Source organism: Zingiber officinale, chromosome 9B (assembly GCF_018446385.1).
Source record: "Zingiber officinale cultivar Zhangliang chromosome 9B, Zo_v1.1, whole genome shotgun sequence".
Classification (NCBI taxonomy): domain Eukaryota; kingdom Viridiplantae; phylum Streptophyta; class Magnoliopsida; order Zingiberales; family Zingiberaceae; genus Zingiber; species Zingiber officinale.
In genome coordinates, this window is record NC_056003.1 from 11896975 (window position 1) to 11911741 (window position 14767).

At 39.3% G+C, this 14767-nt stretch overlaps 1 protein-coding gene across 1 annotated transcript; it reads right to left on the minus strand.

Annotated features, from left to right (window-relative positions):
• Positions 1-8631: 8631 nt before the first annotated feature.
• LOC122022814 (protein PHYTOCHROME KINASE SUBSTRATE 4-like) lies at positions 8632-9900 on the minus strand. The gene has a single exon (XM_042580930.1). It carries the CDS (start codon positions 9898-9900, stop codon positions 8632-8634), a length of 1269 nt encoding a protein of 422 aa, XP_042436864.1.
• Between the last annotated feature and the right edge of the window lie 4867 nt (positions 9901-14767).

Consider the following 14767-nt stretch of genomic DNA (forward strand, 5'->3'; position numbering starts at 1 on the left):
GTAAGACGATTTAAGAAGTTATACAATTCTAGAAAAACTAACCATCCACAGGGTAGAAAGAAAAGAACGATCCGCTGCTACCATTGCGACGAAGAAGGGCATGTCAAGGACAACTGCCCCAAGCTGAAGAATAAAGACAAGGAAAAGGGTAAGAAGCCTATCCAAAAACGAAAGGCCCTGAAGGTGACGTGGGACGATACTTCGTCCGAATCGGAAGTCGAAACATTCTCCGGACTCGCACTAATGGCGAGTCATCAAGACGACGACTGCGATTCAAGCTCTTCCGAAATGAGCATCGAGAGCATCGATGAAGGGGGAGACACGTCAGAAGAAAGCAGCAGCTCAGGGGGAGAAACGGACAACGAGATCGACAAGGTAAGACTGCTGTAAATTAGAAAGTGAAAATAAAAATTTAAAAGTAATTCTAGCTAAGTCTTGTCCCTTAGAAGAATTAGATAAATTAAAATTAAAAAAATGAGAAATTGGAATTAGAAAATCAAAATTTGAAAATTCAAATAGATAACTTAAACAATTATGCATGTTCATCTAAAACCAATGTTAGAAGATTTAATAATTTAAATTGGTACTTTAAATATCACCCGGGACAAATTAGGAACATTTCAAGAAAATATGTCCCTAAAAACTTTTTAGTTAATCCAGTAGGTTGGAACCTATATTGGGTTCCTAAATCATGATTAAATTAATTTTAAAAGTAAAATTAGCGCTTTAAGTGAGAAAATTAAACAAAGAATTTCTTTATGAGCCTTTGTCTAAAGAAGTGGTTGTTGCTCCAATAACCAAGAAGGCCTAGTGCCTCGCCACGACCTGGAAGCCAAAATATTGAAATAAATGTTTAATTAACTTACTAATGAAGCATTAATACAAGAATTAATTAGTGCTTGAAAAAAAATTATTCAAAACATTTTATTTCAAATTAGAAATTTACCTACTTAGAAATTTTTTTGCCTAAGTCATTTAAAAAAAAAAATACTTAAAAATGTAAGTTAGGATTTTTTTTCTTTCTTAGAAATATTCTCAAAAATTATTTTTTCCTAAGTTAAGAACTTTTTTCTTGAAACTAGAAATCTCAGCTTTAATTACTTAGAAAATTTTTTCTAAATTTCTTAAAAACTTAGATTTTTTTAGAAATACTTTTTCTAAGTCTTTAACCCTTAGATTATTTTTCTTGGAACCCCATTTTTTTTGTGATCAAAGGGGGAGAAGGGAAAGTATAAGTCTAGGGGGAGGTAGATAGATTTAATTTTTTCTATCTTTTTGTACTTAAATTGCAATTTAAGTTAATTTACTTAAGTCAATTTTATGTCTATTTTAACCCTAACTTAACTTGGGTTGATCACACCAAAAAGGGGGAGATTGTTGGAACCCCAATGTTGTTTTGGTGTGATCAACAAGTTAAGGTAGGTCATGTTTGTTTTAACCTTGTGTCTAAGTGTGCAGGAGCTTAGGAACACAGGTAGTCGAGCGGAAGACGCAGCTAGCGAGAAGGACAGCAGTCCGAGGGACGAGGTGCTGCGGAAGAGTACACCGGCGGACGAGAAGGAAGCGCGGAGCGGAAGATTGCTCGGGGAGCAAGAGACGCAGCTAGCGAGAAGGACGGCACGCGGTGCGTCCGAGGGACGAAGACTGCGGATGAGTACGCCGACGGACGAGAAGGAAACACACAGCGATTCCGAGGGATGAGAAGCCGGAGGGAAACTCGCTCGAGAAGACCGGAAGTTGGGTTCGGGTGAGCCCTTTTCCGGATAGCAGAGATCACCCAAGCGAGCGGATCCGGAGGAGAAGAACCGGACCGAGGAGGGACTGAACCAGAGAAGAGATCCCAGACGAAAAAGTCAACGATGTTGACTTTGGGCTCCGGGGTGCCCGGAGCCATCCTGGGCGCCCGGAACCCTTCCGGGCGCCCGGACCCTGATTTTGACCAGGATTGTGATTTACGCGATCTGAACGTTGGGGGATAAAGTTTTATCCCCCCAGGGCGCCCGGAACCCTTCCAGGCGCCCCGACCAAGGCTATAAATATAGCCTTGGTCCAGAAGCTTTTCATCAACTCAGAAATTTACATTCCAAACACTTGTGCGTTTCTGTTCTAGTTTAGCTTTTGTCTTTTGTGCTTTCATTGCTGTAAGAGGCTTCTCCGCCTGAATGAGATATTTTAGTGCATGTTCATTCCTTGGATTAACAACCTCCTTGGTTGTAACCAAGTCAAATTGTGAGCCTCTTCTTTCTGCTTTTTATTTGCTGCTAATTTACTTTATGCAAGTGTTCTGTTGAAAGTTCGAGAAGGGTCTTTTCTGTTTATTTTTTTTCAGGCTATTCAACCCCTCTTCTAGCCGGCCCAACAGTCCCACAGAAACAACTACAACAATGCTAACAAATGAATTTTACTTGGTATCCACCTCATAAGAGGTGACTAATCCAAGGATCCACACACTCACGCACCCTCCACTATGAATAACACTCCTTTATGGTAACTACCAAATGTGGAGAAGCCCTACAATCTCTCAATACAAGAAGAAAGCAAAGGGAAAAACAAATACAAGAAATCTTACAGGTTTTACAACCGAAAACCCTAACCCTAGCTTCTCCTTCTTGTTGTGTTCTCGCCTCTTGACTTGGATGTAGAGGTGAGTATTCGGTTAAAACCGAACCGAACCGAATTAACCGAACCGAACCGAATCGATTTGTTTTCGAATAAACCGAACCGAACCGATTTTCGATAAAAACTGAACTGAACCGAATTTCCAAGAAAACCGAACAAACCGAACCGAACAAACCGAATAAACCGATTTTTTCTAAAAATTTGGTTTAGCTTAATAAAAATTTGGTTTGGTCTAAAATTTATGGTCTAAAAAACCGATTTAGTTTAAAAATTCGGTCTATTCGGTTTATTCGGTTTAACGGAATAAAAAAAATCAAAATCGAACCCGAACCGAATTAACCGATTTTTTAGAAATAAAAAACCGAATTTCCGAATAAACCGAACCGAATTTTTAAATTCGGTCGGTCTAATCGGTTTATTTGGTTTAACCGAACTTTTGCTCACCCCTACTTGGATGTCTCTCCAAGATCCCTCAAGAACTGACGATCTGAACCTCAAGAGATGCTGTGGAGTCGCTGGTGAAGATCAGAGATGAATGCCGTGAAGTTCTGCCGAAGTGCTCGAACGCCTGCAGCTATAAACGACGCCAACGGTCGAATCTCGATCGATTGGATTGCTCCCAATCGATCGGGGAGGCTTTGGATCGGTCGACTGATCGATCCAAAGCGCCTCTATGCTCTGGAAAAATGCCTGGATCGATCGAATGATCGATCCAGGGCTTATCGCGCGAAGTCACGCCTCCCAATCGATCCACTGATCGATTGGGAGCTCTAGATCGATCGGCTGATCGATCCAGAGGTGTTATGTTCGCGCGATGCTTCTCCCCAATCGATCCACTGATCGATTGGGAGGAGCTTTGTCGCGGGGACTCACCCGATCGATCGGCCGATTGATTGGGCATGATCCAATCGATCGGTTGATCGATCCAGATCTTGGTTTTCGCCCAAACCAAATCCAAAGCCCCCTGAACCAACATCCAGTCAACCATGACTTGTTGGTACATAAAACCTAGCATCTGGTCACCCTTGACCAGCTAGGATTCTCTCACCAAGTGTCTGGTCAATCCCTTTGACCCACTTGGACTTTTCTCCTCTTGCCAAGTGTCCGGTCAATTCCTTTGACCCACTTGGACTTTCACCAGATGTCTGGTCAACCTTAACCCATCTGGATTTCCCTTGGCTGACTTCACTCACCAGGACTTTCACCTAGCTTCACTCACTAGGACTTTCCAAGTGCCTGACTTCACTCACCAGGACTTTCCAACTACCTGGCTTCAGTCACCAGGACTTTCACCTAGCTTCACTCACTAGGATTTTCACCTGGCTTCACTCACCAGGATTTCCTTCTGCCTGACTTCACTCACCAGGACTTTCCTCTGCCTAGCTTCACTCACTAGGACTTTCTTCTGCCTGGTTTCACTCATCAGGACTTTCCAGTCAGGTATCCGGTCAACCTTGACCTACTTGACTTTGCTTCATATCTCAACTGGTCAACCTTAACCAAGCGGGAATTATAACTGTACCTGCATTGTCCATATTGTTGGAGTGTATACTAAAAGCCTAGCTTTTGGTATAAACATTTATCTAGAAATAAGAATCACATTGGTCGAATGTCTACATTTATGATAAATGTAGTTGTTCAATTAATTTATATTGTAGATGACATGGTGTGTGGTGTCACACACAGAAGATCATGTTATCAGTAGCTTATGAATTATAAACAGTAGCTCACGACCATGATGGAAAGGAACAAACCATTAGAAGGTCGTAGTGTAATTAGGTATTAGTTTATCTTGACTATATAATTACACTAGTACACTCAGAGTGTATTGAGTAGGACCATTTGAGGTCGTTTCTTTTATACTGACTTTATAAAGAAACAAAGACCTCGGTTATTATGGAAGTGTGTGCTCTTAATCCTAATGTAATAACAAGCACATATATTTGATATTTATTTCTTTAATTTATCAATGGGTGAGATTTAGTTCGTTGAATCAATAAACCCGATAAGTTGGGAAATGGTATCACTTATAGTGTGTGTTGTTGATTATAGAAGGAAGCGTGTCCTAGAGATACTAGGTTGATAATGTCCTCAAGAGGAGCTCATAAAGATTGTCATGTTAAACCCTGCGGTGGACTTAGTCAGACATGATAATAAGGTTGAGTGGTACTACTCTTGGACTTAGATATTAATTAAATGAGTTGTCGGTAACTCACTTAATTAGTGGACATTTGATATCTTAAACACGGAGACTAATACACTCATAATAAGAAGGAGCCCAAAATGTAATTTGGGATTGGTGCGGTAGTTCAATGATAATTCTCTAGTGGAATGAATTATCATTGATAAAATTAAGTTGTGTGTTCGGGGCGAACACGGGATGCTTAATTTTATCGGGAGACCAAAACCAATTCCTCCTCTCGGTCCCTATCGTAGCCTCTTATTTGTAGAAGTTTTATACCCACCTATACCCACCTTCTATACCCCCTAATAAGGGGCCGGTAACTTATTGGGTGGCCGGCCCTAGCTTGAACCCAAGCTAGTGGGCCGGCCAAATTAAATTAAAAGGGATTTTAATTTTAGTTTTTATTATGTGGAAGAAATAATTTTTAAAGAGAATTAAAATTAAAATATCTCTCTTGTAAAAGATCTACAAAGATTAAAGAAAGAGATTAGATCTCTTTCCTTATTTGTAGATTGATGAGTTATTTTATTTTCTCTTTAAAATTATCCACATGTTGATAAAATTAAAATTATAGAAATTTCCTTTATCAACCATGAAGAGATTTTTAAGAGAAATTTTATTTTAAAATTTCCGGAAACAAATTAGGAAGTTTTAATTTGTTGATTAAAACTTGTCTAATTTATTTCCTCTAGAAGTGGCGACCATTAGAGATTAAATTGGGAAATTTTATTTAATTTTTCTCAATTAAATCATGTCAAGGAAATTAAGGAAATTTTATTGTAATTAAATTTCCTAATTTGCCTAGGCCAAGAAATATAAAAGAAGGGGTGAGAGTGCCTTCACAAGACACAACATCTATTATTCCTCTCCTCTTTTGTTCCTTGGTGTGGCCGGCCCTCTCCCTCTCTTCCTCTTGTGGTGGCCGAACCCTACCCTTCTATTGGAGCTCTTGTGGTGGCGGATACTACTCGGAGAAGAAGAAGAAGAAGGAGAGAAAGCTAGCATCTCTTGGAGCTTGGTTAGTATTTTGTTTTTCTTCCTTGGTGAAGCTTCCTCTTTGTTGGCGAACCTAGCTAGGAGGAGAAGAAGGTGATTGGTGGTTTCTCGTCTCGGAAGATCGTTGCCCACACAGCGTCCGAGGTTAGAAGAGGAATACGGTAGAAGATCAAGAGGTTTTTCTACAAGGTATAACTAGTAAATTTTATTTCCGCATCATGCTAGTTATTTATGGAAATAATACCAAATACAAGAGGCTTACGTTCTAGAATTTCGAATATGTTTTTTCGAAGTTGTGTTCTTTTGTTTCTTTCTTTTCCTTGTGATTTGATTGTTCTCTTTGGTTAACCTAAAGTTATTTTAGGAAATTAAATATTAGCTTTCTATTAAAGGTTTTGTCTAGTCGGTGGTGGTTGCTCCCATATCCAAGAAGGTCATGTGCCTCGCCACGTCAGTACTGGGAACCTTTTATGGAAATTAATATTTAATGGAATTAATAACTTAAGGAGACTTGGGTCGAACGTGTTAAGTTCCGCAGGAGATCCAAGTCAAAACCTAAAAGAACAAATAGATTAAGTTTTGGATCCAACGTGTTAAGTTCCGCAGGTGATCCAAAATTTAATTTAAAAGAACACATGGTAGCTAGGAAAAGGTTCAGACCTTTGTACAAAATTTTTGTACAGTGGAACCTATAGGTTTTCCGAGTAGCAACCAACACATATCATCTAAACCCAATATATTGTCAAACATCGAAACCCAAACCAAGACTCAAGCTTGGTCAACCAGGTCAACCTTGACCTAAAGGATATTGCACCAACAACCTCTGCCATGTCCAGAGCACCTTCACTAAGCTCCAAGATGCCTCCCTGCAACTCTGAGGTGTCTCAGACACTGTTCACTCGAGGCTGATTTTTGTGCACGTAACTCTTGTAAAATACGCGGTCTAGTAACAATAAAATAACCTACAAAACAAAGTTAGTATAATAAGATAAAATTATTAATTAGATGGTTTTACCAAGACCAAGATCTAGTCATGGTTTCAATTTAGATTTCTAAAAATGGATTTAAACTAGACCAGTGCCTACAGTCCCATTGGGATTCGTTTTCACTGGATCACTCTCCTCTAGTGCTTACCTCATTTACCATTACAGACTTACTTGATCTTGATCTCTTGACCCATCAGGTCTCCCTGTCATATGCCTCATCTCGACTTCATCCAATCATCTGGTCATTCCTGACTCGACTGGACTTTCTACCAACTTCTAGTTCTCTGACTCAACTGGACTTCCAGCTAATTGTCTAGTCCTTCTTGACCTGATTGGACTTCAGCACGGTATTTGGTCCCTATCAAGTCTTTCAATCCTACACTTGATAAAAGGATTAGAACATACAACATCTAACATTAATCCATTTATCATTCATCAAAATATGAGTTTAACTTCTTGGTGCTAACTATCAACAGAAGGGACTCCTTATTTATGAGGTTATTTCTCCTTACATGAATAATGAGACATGTTACTAAAATAAGACCCACTATATTGACATACTGTCGCTTTTCCGAAATTGCATTGACCACTTTTACATATGGAGGATGGAAGTCTCCATCGTACAAGTTGCACAGAGCATCTTTTGGTGATTCCCTGATAGCGGTTATATATGACGTTAAAAGAGCCATTGTGCTAGGGGGTTATTGATGATTATTCCATAATGACCTTATGGGAGCTACTAGGTGTCGATGTCTTTGAGTTAGTCCACGTTGATTCAACCCATCTTTATGGCCATAACGCCTGGTCAGACCTTGAGTATATCAGACTCAAGGGCCGGCCGATAGAACTAGTTTACTTGAACCCATTGTATGGGAGAAGCGTTTGCTTAGAGCTTGATAGGGGAACCGAGCCAAGGATCTGACGGTCAAGTCTATGAGGACCATGCTAGGCCGTGTTCCATCAACGGTCAAGTTTACTTGATTAACTGCCCTACGACTCCAATCACCACGTCCCAGGGAGTCTAATCGTCGTGTTCTTCTATACCTTGATGGCCACGTCTCTCGGGACTTAGACTGCCACGTCCTTCGGGACTTAGATCGTCATGTTCTTCAGGACTTCGATACTTGCATCAGGGGTCCCATGCCATTCGCCGTATCAATCGTGATGTGCTTCTATGCTGTGATGACATGAGTATGAATAGTTGTTGCAGATGAAGAACAGGGTGTGGCTCATTCATTGCCATTTGCTGGGTTACCTTGTCTACCTTCTGCCTCATTGTGGGGACTTTAACACCAGCATTTGGTCTGAAATTGAGCTGGCAAAGTGATGGGCATGTTTTGGATTGGTGTTGTCTGGAACCTTGCATGTGTTTAGGTTTTGTCTTCCCAACTTCTTTTGTTTCCTTTGATGTTTTTAGGTAGCTTAAATCTTTTTAGTAATTTGAGTAGGATTTAATAGTTCGACCACTCTATTAAGCTTTGGACGAAAAATTAAAAGAGCACTTCTAATTATCCATATCATTAAAAGAATTTGTAAACAGTAGAACAGATAAAAATTATTGATGTTGATCTTTTTTTTTTTTTTTTTTTTTTTTGCCATATTTGTTGCAAGTCTTCAATTTTAAAACATTTACAATAATAAGACCAGATAGAAATCATTAATGAGAGACTTCGTAAATCTAATGCAAGTAAAGAAGGAAGGAGGCAAAATAGCACACGAAGCTTCACTTACATTTATTGGTAAATTTGGACTTCTTGAGCGGTTTAATCCGGCTTAATTTTTATGAACCGTCTGGTCTGTTGGTTCTTGCAGGTTTTCCGGCTTTGGCCCGACGCTGACCGCTTTCTAGCTACGGCAGTTCAGGAGCCCGCCGGCCTTCCGCCGGGCGCCATCCACGGCCTCCGTGAACAGGTCATGTTCCTCCTCAATACAGCGAGACTCTCCGTGGTCCGAGGCGGCGCTGGAAATTTTGCGGTCGAAGCCTTCCGCGGTGGCGACGCTCGCTTCCCTCGGGGCGACGGACGGCGTGGCAGCCCTCTCGAGGCTCCGGCGCTGTATCTGGAGGATATCCACCGCCGCGCCTCTCCCGACGAATCGACGCCCTTCGAGCTCGTCGAGGGAGTCGCGACGGCGGCAGGTCGAGAGGCTCTCGATCTCGAACAGGTCCGAGCTCGTGTCGCTCGCCGCGTCCTCCTCCGGCCGCGGTTGCGATAACTCAGAAGTCTTTGCCGTACTCCGGAATACCTCCAGCGAATCGCGCGGTGACTCTCCGGCGACGTCGGGAGGGCTAAGGACCGGGAAGGAGAAACCGGGGACGTCGGCGAAGTGCCTGCCGGAGTTCATTATCCGGTGGCTGATTTCAGCAGGAAAGGTCTTTTCCGGCGAGAAACGGCTGGCTACATTGAAAAAGCTTCGATCTTTACCCCAATTTCCGGGAGTTATCTTCATCTTCACCACTCCGCAGGAAAGGTCTAATTCGTTGTTGAACTCATCGGCCGGCGACCTCTCTGGGATGCTATCGAGTCCCACCTCTCCTGCTCGAAAGCTCTGTTTTTTCGCATCGAACGAGGCATTCAACGGTCGAATTGGGGTCGAATGCTTCTTCTCCTCCACGTCGACGGATTTCTTGCCGGAGCAAGGGCAGCTACGCCCGAAGACCACTCGCTTTCCTGACGACCGACGCCTACCAGCTCGGTGTGGGAGAAGTCCAGATTTACTGTTCCAGCTGGCTTCCGACGACTCGGTGGGCGTCGTCTGGCACGGCGAACCCCGGCCATTCAATCCTTCGGAAAGGTCGCACCTTCGGAGCGCCTCATCGACGACGAAGGTCCGCTTGGAGGCGGCCTCGTCGCCTTCACGGAAGTACCGCTCGGCGTCGAAGATGTTAAGCTCTGCGTCGTCGATTCGGCGGGAGATGCTGAGGCGGCGGCCGTGGCCGCCGGCGACGGCGTCGGAGAGCACGAGGGGATCGCCGAGGTGCGGCTTGCGGTCGGGAGCGAGTAGAATGAAGTGCGGAGTGGGGAAGGCAGCCGGCCGTTGGTGCAGGCAGCCGCCACTAAAGCTTGCTGCCGCACTGCGTCTCTCCATCTCCCCGTTCTCCTCTTCCGACTTCATTGCCGAAAACTGGAGCCTGCGCTCGCGGGTTTTATGAACGCGCAAAAGTATATCTATTTTTTTTTTTAAAAATTTACTTAGACTCCCATTAATACGGAGATTTTGAGAAAAATCGGACCATAAGTCAATTTAGGGAAGGTCAATCTGACTGAATTACGGATCAAGACATCAGATACTATTATCCAATCGGATAATCCTAATCTCACGGGTTATGCTTCTTCCGTACTTCACTCTGTTAGTTTAAAGGTTACTATCCGATCATGCAATCTTGATTTCACAGGCTATACTCCCCCTACTTCACTCTGCTAGCTTAGAGATTACCATTCGATAGGATATTCCTTCCGACTTTAGAGGATTAGTACTCTTTAACTTCTTATAAGATGGACAAACATATAAGCATACTTGTTGGTCCATGATCAAAGATTTAGCCTCATTTTATCAATCCATTATCTTAATTACTATTTGGGTTAGGCTAAGAAAGCCCAATGAGTCCTTCAACTTATGAGCTCATTCCATAATTAGTTTTGTGCGTGGAATTATCAAAAACACGTGGAACATTATTTTTGTACATATACGAGATATAAGTAATGTATGAGCGATGAGACTGTGCAATACAATAAAAATATAATGATGAGATATTTTTCTTATTGCGACATAACATTTCATTAATGTGAGGATTACAAAAGTATTATAAAGGGTCTCACACCCATAGATGCAAGTACATTTTTACTTCACATGCATGCATCCTATATTCTTTTACTATTCATTTTCCATATCGTCCTCCAGTTGATTGACTTGAGCATCAGAATATCTCAAGGACAACCTCTAACATGCTTACTAATGTTCCTTCCTCCTCCACCTGATGATCTTGTAGGTGTTCTCTCTTCAAGATCTTCTTCCGATCAACTTTGAAATCATCTTATCGGTAGTCCAATTTTCATCGATTTTAGACGGGATCAACGTCTAACCGCAAGCTATATTTGTCAGTTAATTAACTTGGTTTAATTGTTGGCCAGATCAACTTGGTTCGATCTTATCGATAATTAAGACAACAATCTTAGAACACCACTATGCTAGCTCAATGTTATATATATGAAGCTTAAGCCACCACGTAACTGCAATGTTATATATCACAAGGACGTGACCATCAAATTGGCACGCATGGCTGGCCCTTGTCTACGTTTCTCATGGATTCCTCACAGAATTTCATAATCTAAACACTGTGCACAATTGATGTCTAGTCACCTTCTGTCTCTGAAGAACAGATAAGATGCATGCATCAGGCAGTGCTGACCAACGTTTTAAGGACTGGGTGCATGTTTACCTGGATGGATGGAATCGGAGAATGACGAAAGCTTTTTTTCGACGACTATACAGTACGATAGAATGGAGACGAGAAGCTAATGTCCGTACGTGCTTCGGTACAAACAAAGGTGCCGGCCGGTCGTGACCCAAGAGACCATGTCTCGGTCACTATGGGAGGACTGGCGTCCCATAAGGAAGAGCCAACAAGGAACACTCGCATCCAACAGTCTCCTTCTCGGTCATCAGTCATCTTGCCATGTCAAATTTAACAATTGAAGGCGGCTCCAGAGAGAAAGAAATCAAATACGAAACGAATAAACTGATCCATTCAGCTAGTCTCATTTCCTAAGTATACAGGTCTGGTCTTCAAAAAATTTTCCACCATGATTAATTATACTAGGGATCAAACCGTAAATACCTAAAAGATAACTCGAATATCATATCATGACACTACAGTCCCGGGGATGTTCTCTTTTATTATAATATCTTTTTATATCAAAACAATGTCTTAATCCATTTTTATGAGGATACAATTTTTATTTTTAATGTTTGTATTGCACCTACAAAATTATAAGGGCCGCAATATAATATTAGTTAATATTGATTAGAGATAAAGTGTTTATATTGTAACGACTAAGTGTTTATATTAAAATAGTTATAAATAATCTTGGATTATCCGTATCATATGTACTTCTTGATTTATTCTAGTGACTAATAGAAAGTTTTTATTGAGCCGGGCAGTCAATAAGATTAACTAGATTTATCATTTTTTTTATAATAGTTATAAACAAAAATTATAATATAGTATCATTATCGTTAGCAATTATGAATTATAGTTACTATAACAATGTTAACTAGAATATTTTTTAAAATAAAAATAGATTGAAAATACTATTTTAATAATAATTTAAAAAAATATTTTCAAAATTAATTTTAATAAAAATTTGTTTCAATAACAAGATCTATCCAATTAAACTATTCTATCAAAGTTCAATAACCCTAGCAGCAACAACAATTCTCGTGGACTCGATATGATAATAAATGACTAGAATATTTTTTAAAATAAAAATAGATTGAAAATACTATTTTAATAATAATTTTAAAAAATATTTTCAAAATTAATTTTAATAAAAATTTGTTTCAATAACAAGATCATCCAATCAAACTATTCTATCAAAGTTCAATAACCCTAGCAGCAACAACAATTTTCGTGGACTCGATATGATAATAAATGATGGGACAGAATGCCCATGCAACGAGTCCCACATAGGGCATATTAAATATCCATGGTGTCCCCTCGGATGGGTCTAGTGGCTAGCGCATGAGGTGTTACCACAATAAGGTCTGTGGTTCGAATCTCGGCAAAGTCGAGGTAAATACCTTCCTTATGTGCTGGTCACTATTCCAAAGTTAGTAGCCGCTCGTGATTTACCTCCTCCCTGTTGACCCTGGGACAGGTTGGCGGGGGCACTGAGAGCGAGCGTATTTACCTTTTTGCCACAATATTAAATGTCCACGGTGCTCGAACCATTCGTAATACTGGACCACCCGTCGAGATTCATCTATACTTTTTGATCTACTAGTGCCGGCATGTGAGGCCGGACCGTCCATTCCAAAATTAGTCAAAACGCAAAATTGGTAAAAAAAAAAAAAAACAACACAACCCTAGTAACAACAAATAAAGCTGGGGTTACACTCAAGCCATCTCCTCCAAATCCACTATCCTGGAAGAAAACGAAAGGAAAGGAAACAAGAGGAATAAGAAGGATATCATGTCTCCTTATCTCCTTCCTTAAACTATGTGTTCATCAGTGGACAACAATCTTCCACATAGGGACTTGAAGACCTCAAGTGTTCCCAGCCACACCATCCTTGATTCAGTATCCTTTTCTGACAACTCAATCAGGCCTGAGCTAAGCAAAGCACAAGGACCCCCCCCCTCTCTCACACCTTGAAAACAATGGATGTTTCTTGTTGTGTCATGGGAGAGAAAGTAACATCACCTGTCCACCTTATTGCATGCACTTTTTTTAGCTTTAGTGGGCTTTCTCATTTGTAGGGTATTCAGACAGTTTCTTGAACTGACAGGCAGAGCAAGTGAGACTGTCAAACTATATGTATATTGTTAACACTAATGAGATTTGTTTCTGATGGATTATGACACTGATTTGGGTATTTGTAGGGGATAAAAGACAAGTCTCAATTATGCAGTAAATAAAATGATATCATATATATATATATTTTATAGATATGCATGAATAGGTAAGGAATAAAAAGAATGATATTCTATTTATTTTTTTGCCATTTTCTTTTTAAATTTATCTAGAAATGGGTGAATATTTGTAGCATAAAACACTTATATAGCATCTTTTGATTTTTTACATGCATGGATAACTAGGGAATAAACGAAATGGTATTATGTATATAAATATTTTTTAATCAATTTTTGTTTCCAAATTTTTTAGAAATGCATGAGTAGTCATAGCATACATTTATATACCATTTTTTTATTATATACATAAATCCAATATACACGAAAGTAATATAGAAAAGGAATATTTTTATATTCCTATTTTTTTTTTAAGAATTTCTTTTATTTTCTTAGAAAAATGACTTAAAACTCCTAATAACAAATTATACTTCCTCTCGGTCCCTAGAAAAAACTTATTTACATTTTATGCATGTAAATTTTTATTTACTTCAACTCCATAATACATATCAATTTATATAATTTTTCTTCATTTTTTTATAGGACAAAAAGATCAAAAGGAGATATAATTTTTCTTAAATTCAGTACATTCAAACTAAAATCGAGTATATTTTCTATTAAATTGAGCGCGACTCTGTTTCTACTTACTAATCGATTGGGAACTCATATCAATCGATTGACTTAGACTGAATCTATTGGGTCAATCAATTCAGCTTAAGTCAATTGAGTTGGTTAGACTGAGAAAATGTCGTATTCAATTTGATAGAAACTATACTAAATTTTAATTTAAATATATTAAATTTATAAAAAATTATGCCTCCTTTTATATTTTTTATATCTATAAAAAAAATTAGGATAATTAGATAAATTGGTGTATATTATGTATAGTTAGAGAGTCAGATAAAATATTTTTATATGAAAACTAAGGGTAAAGTTTAAGTTGTGGTGGAGGATTTTAAAATCATTTACCGTATTTTCTTCAACACGTATAATTTATTACAGAATACTAGATTCAATTAGAGCAATTGCTTTAAAATGACCTCTAACATTTATTATTATCTTGTCAATGCCCCATTTTTTTTCCTTAAAATAAACTCAATAAAAAAATGAGGGGTATAGAGAAAAAAAATTAAAAGAAAAACAAAAAAATGCTAAGATAATGTATGTTATTGGAGCACTTTTAAAGGTGAAATTATTCCTTTGATTCCTACTCTTTGAAAGAAGATAAATGGACATTTATTACTTAATTAAATTGAATCTTTGTTTTTTTGTAATATATTGTATTACTTAATTAAATTTTAATAAAATAACGAGGATATTGACTTTAAAATTCCTAACAAGGCGAAATGGTCA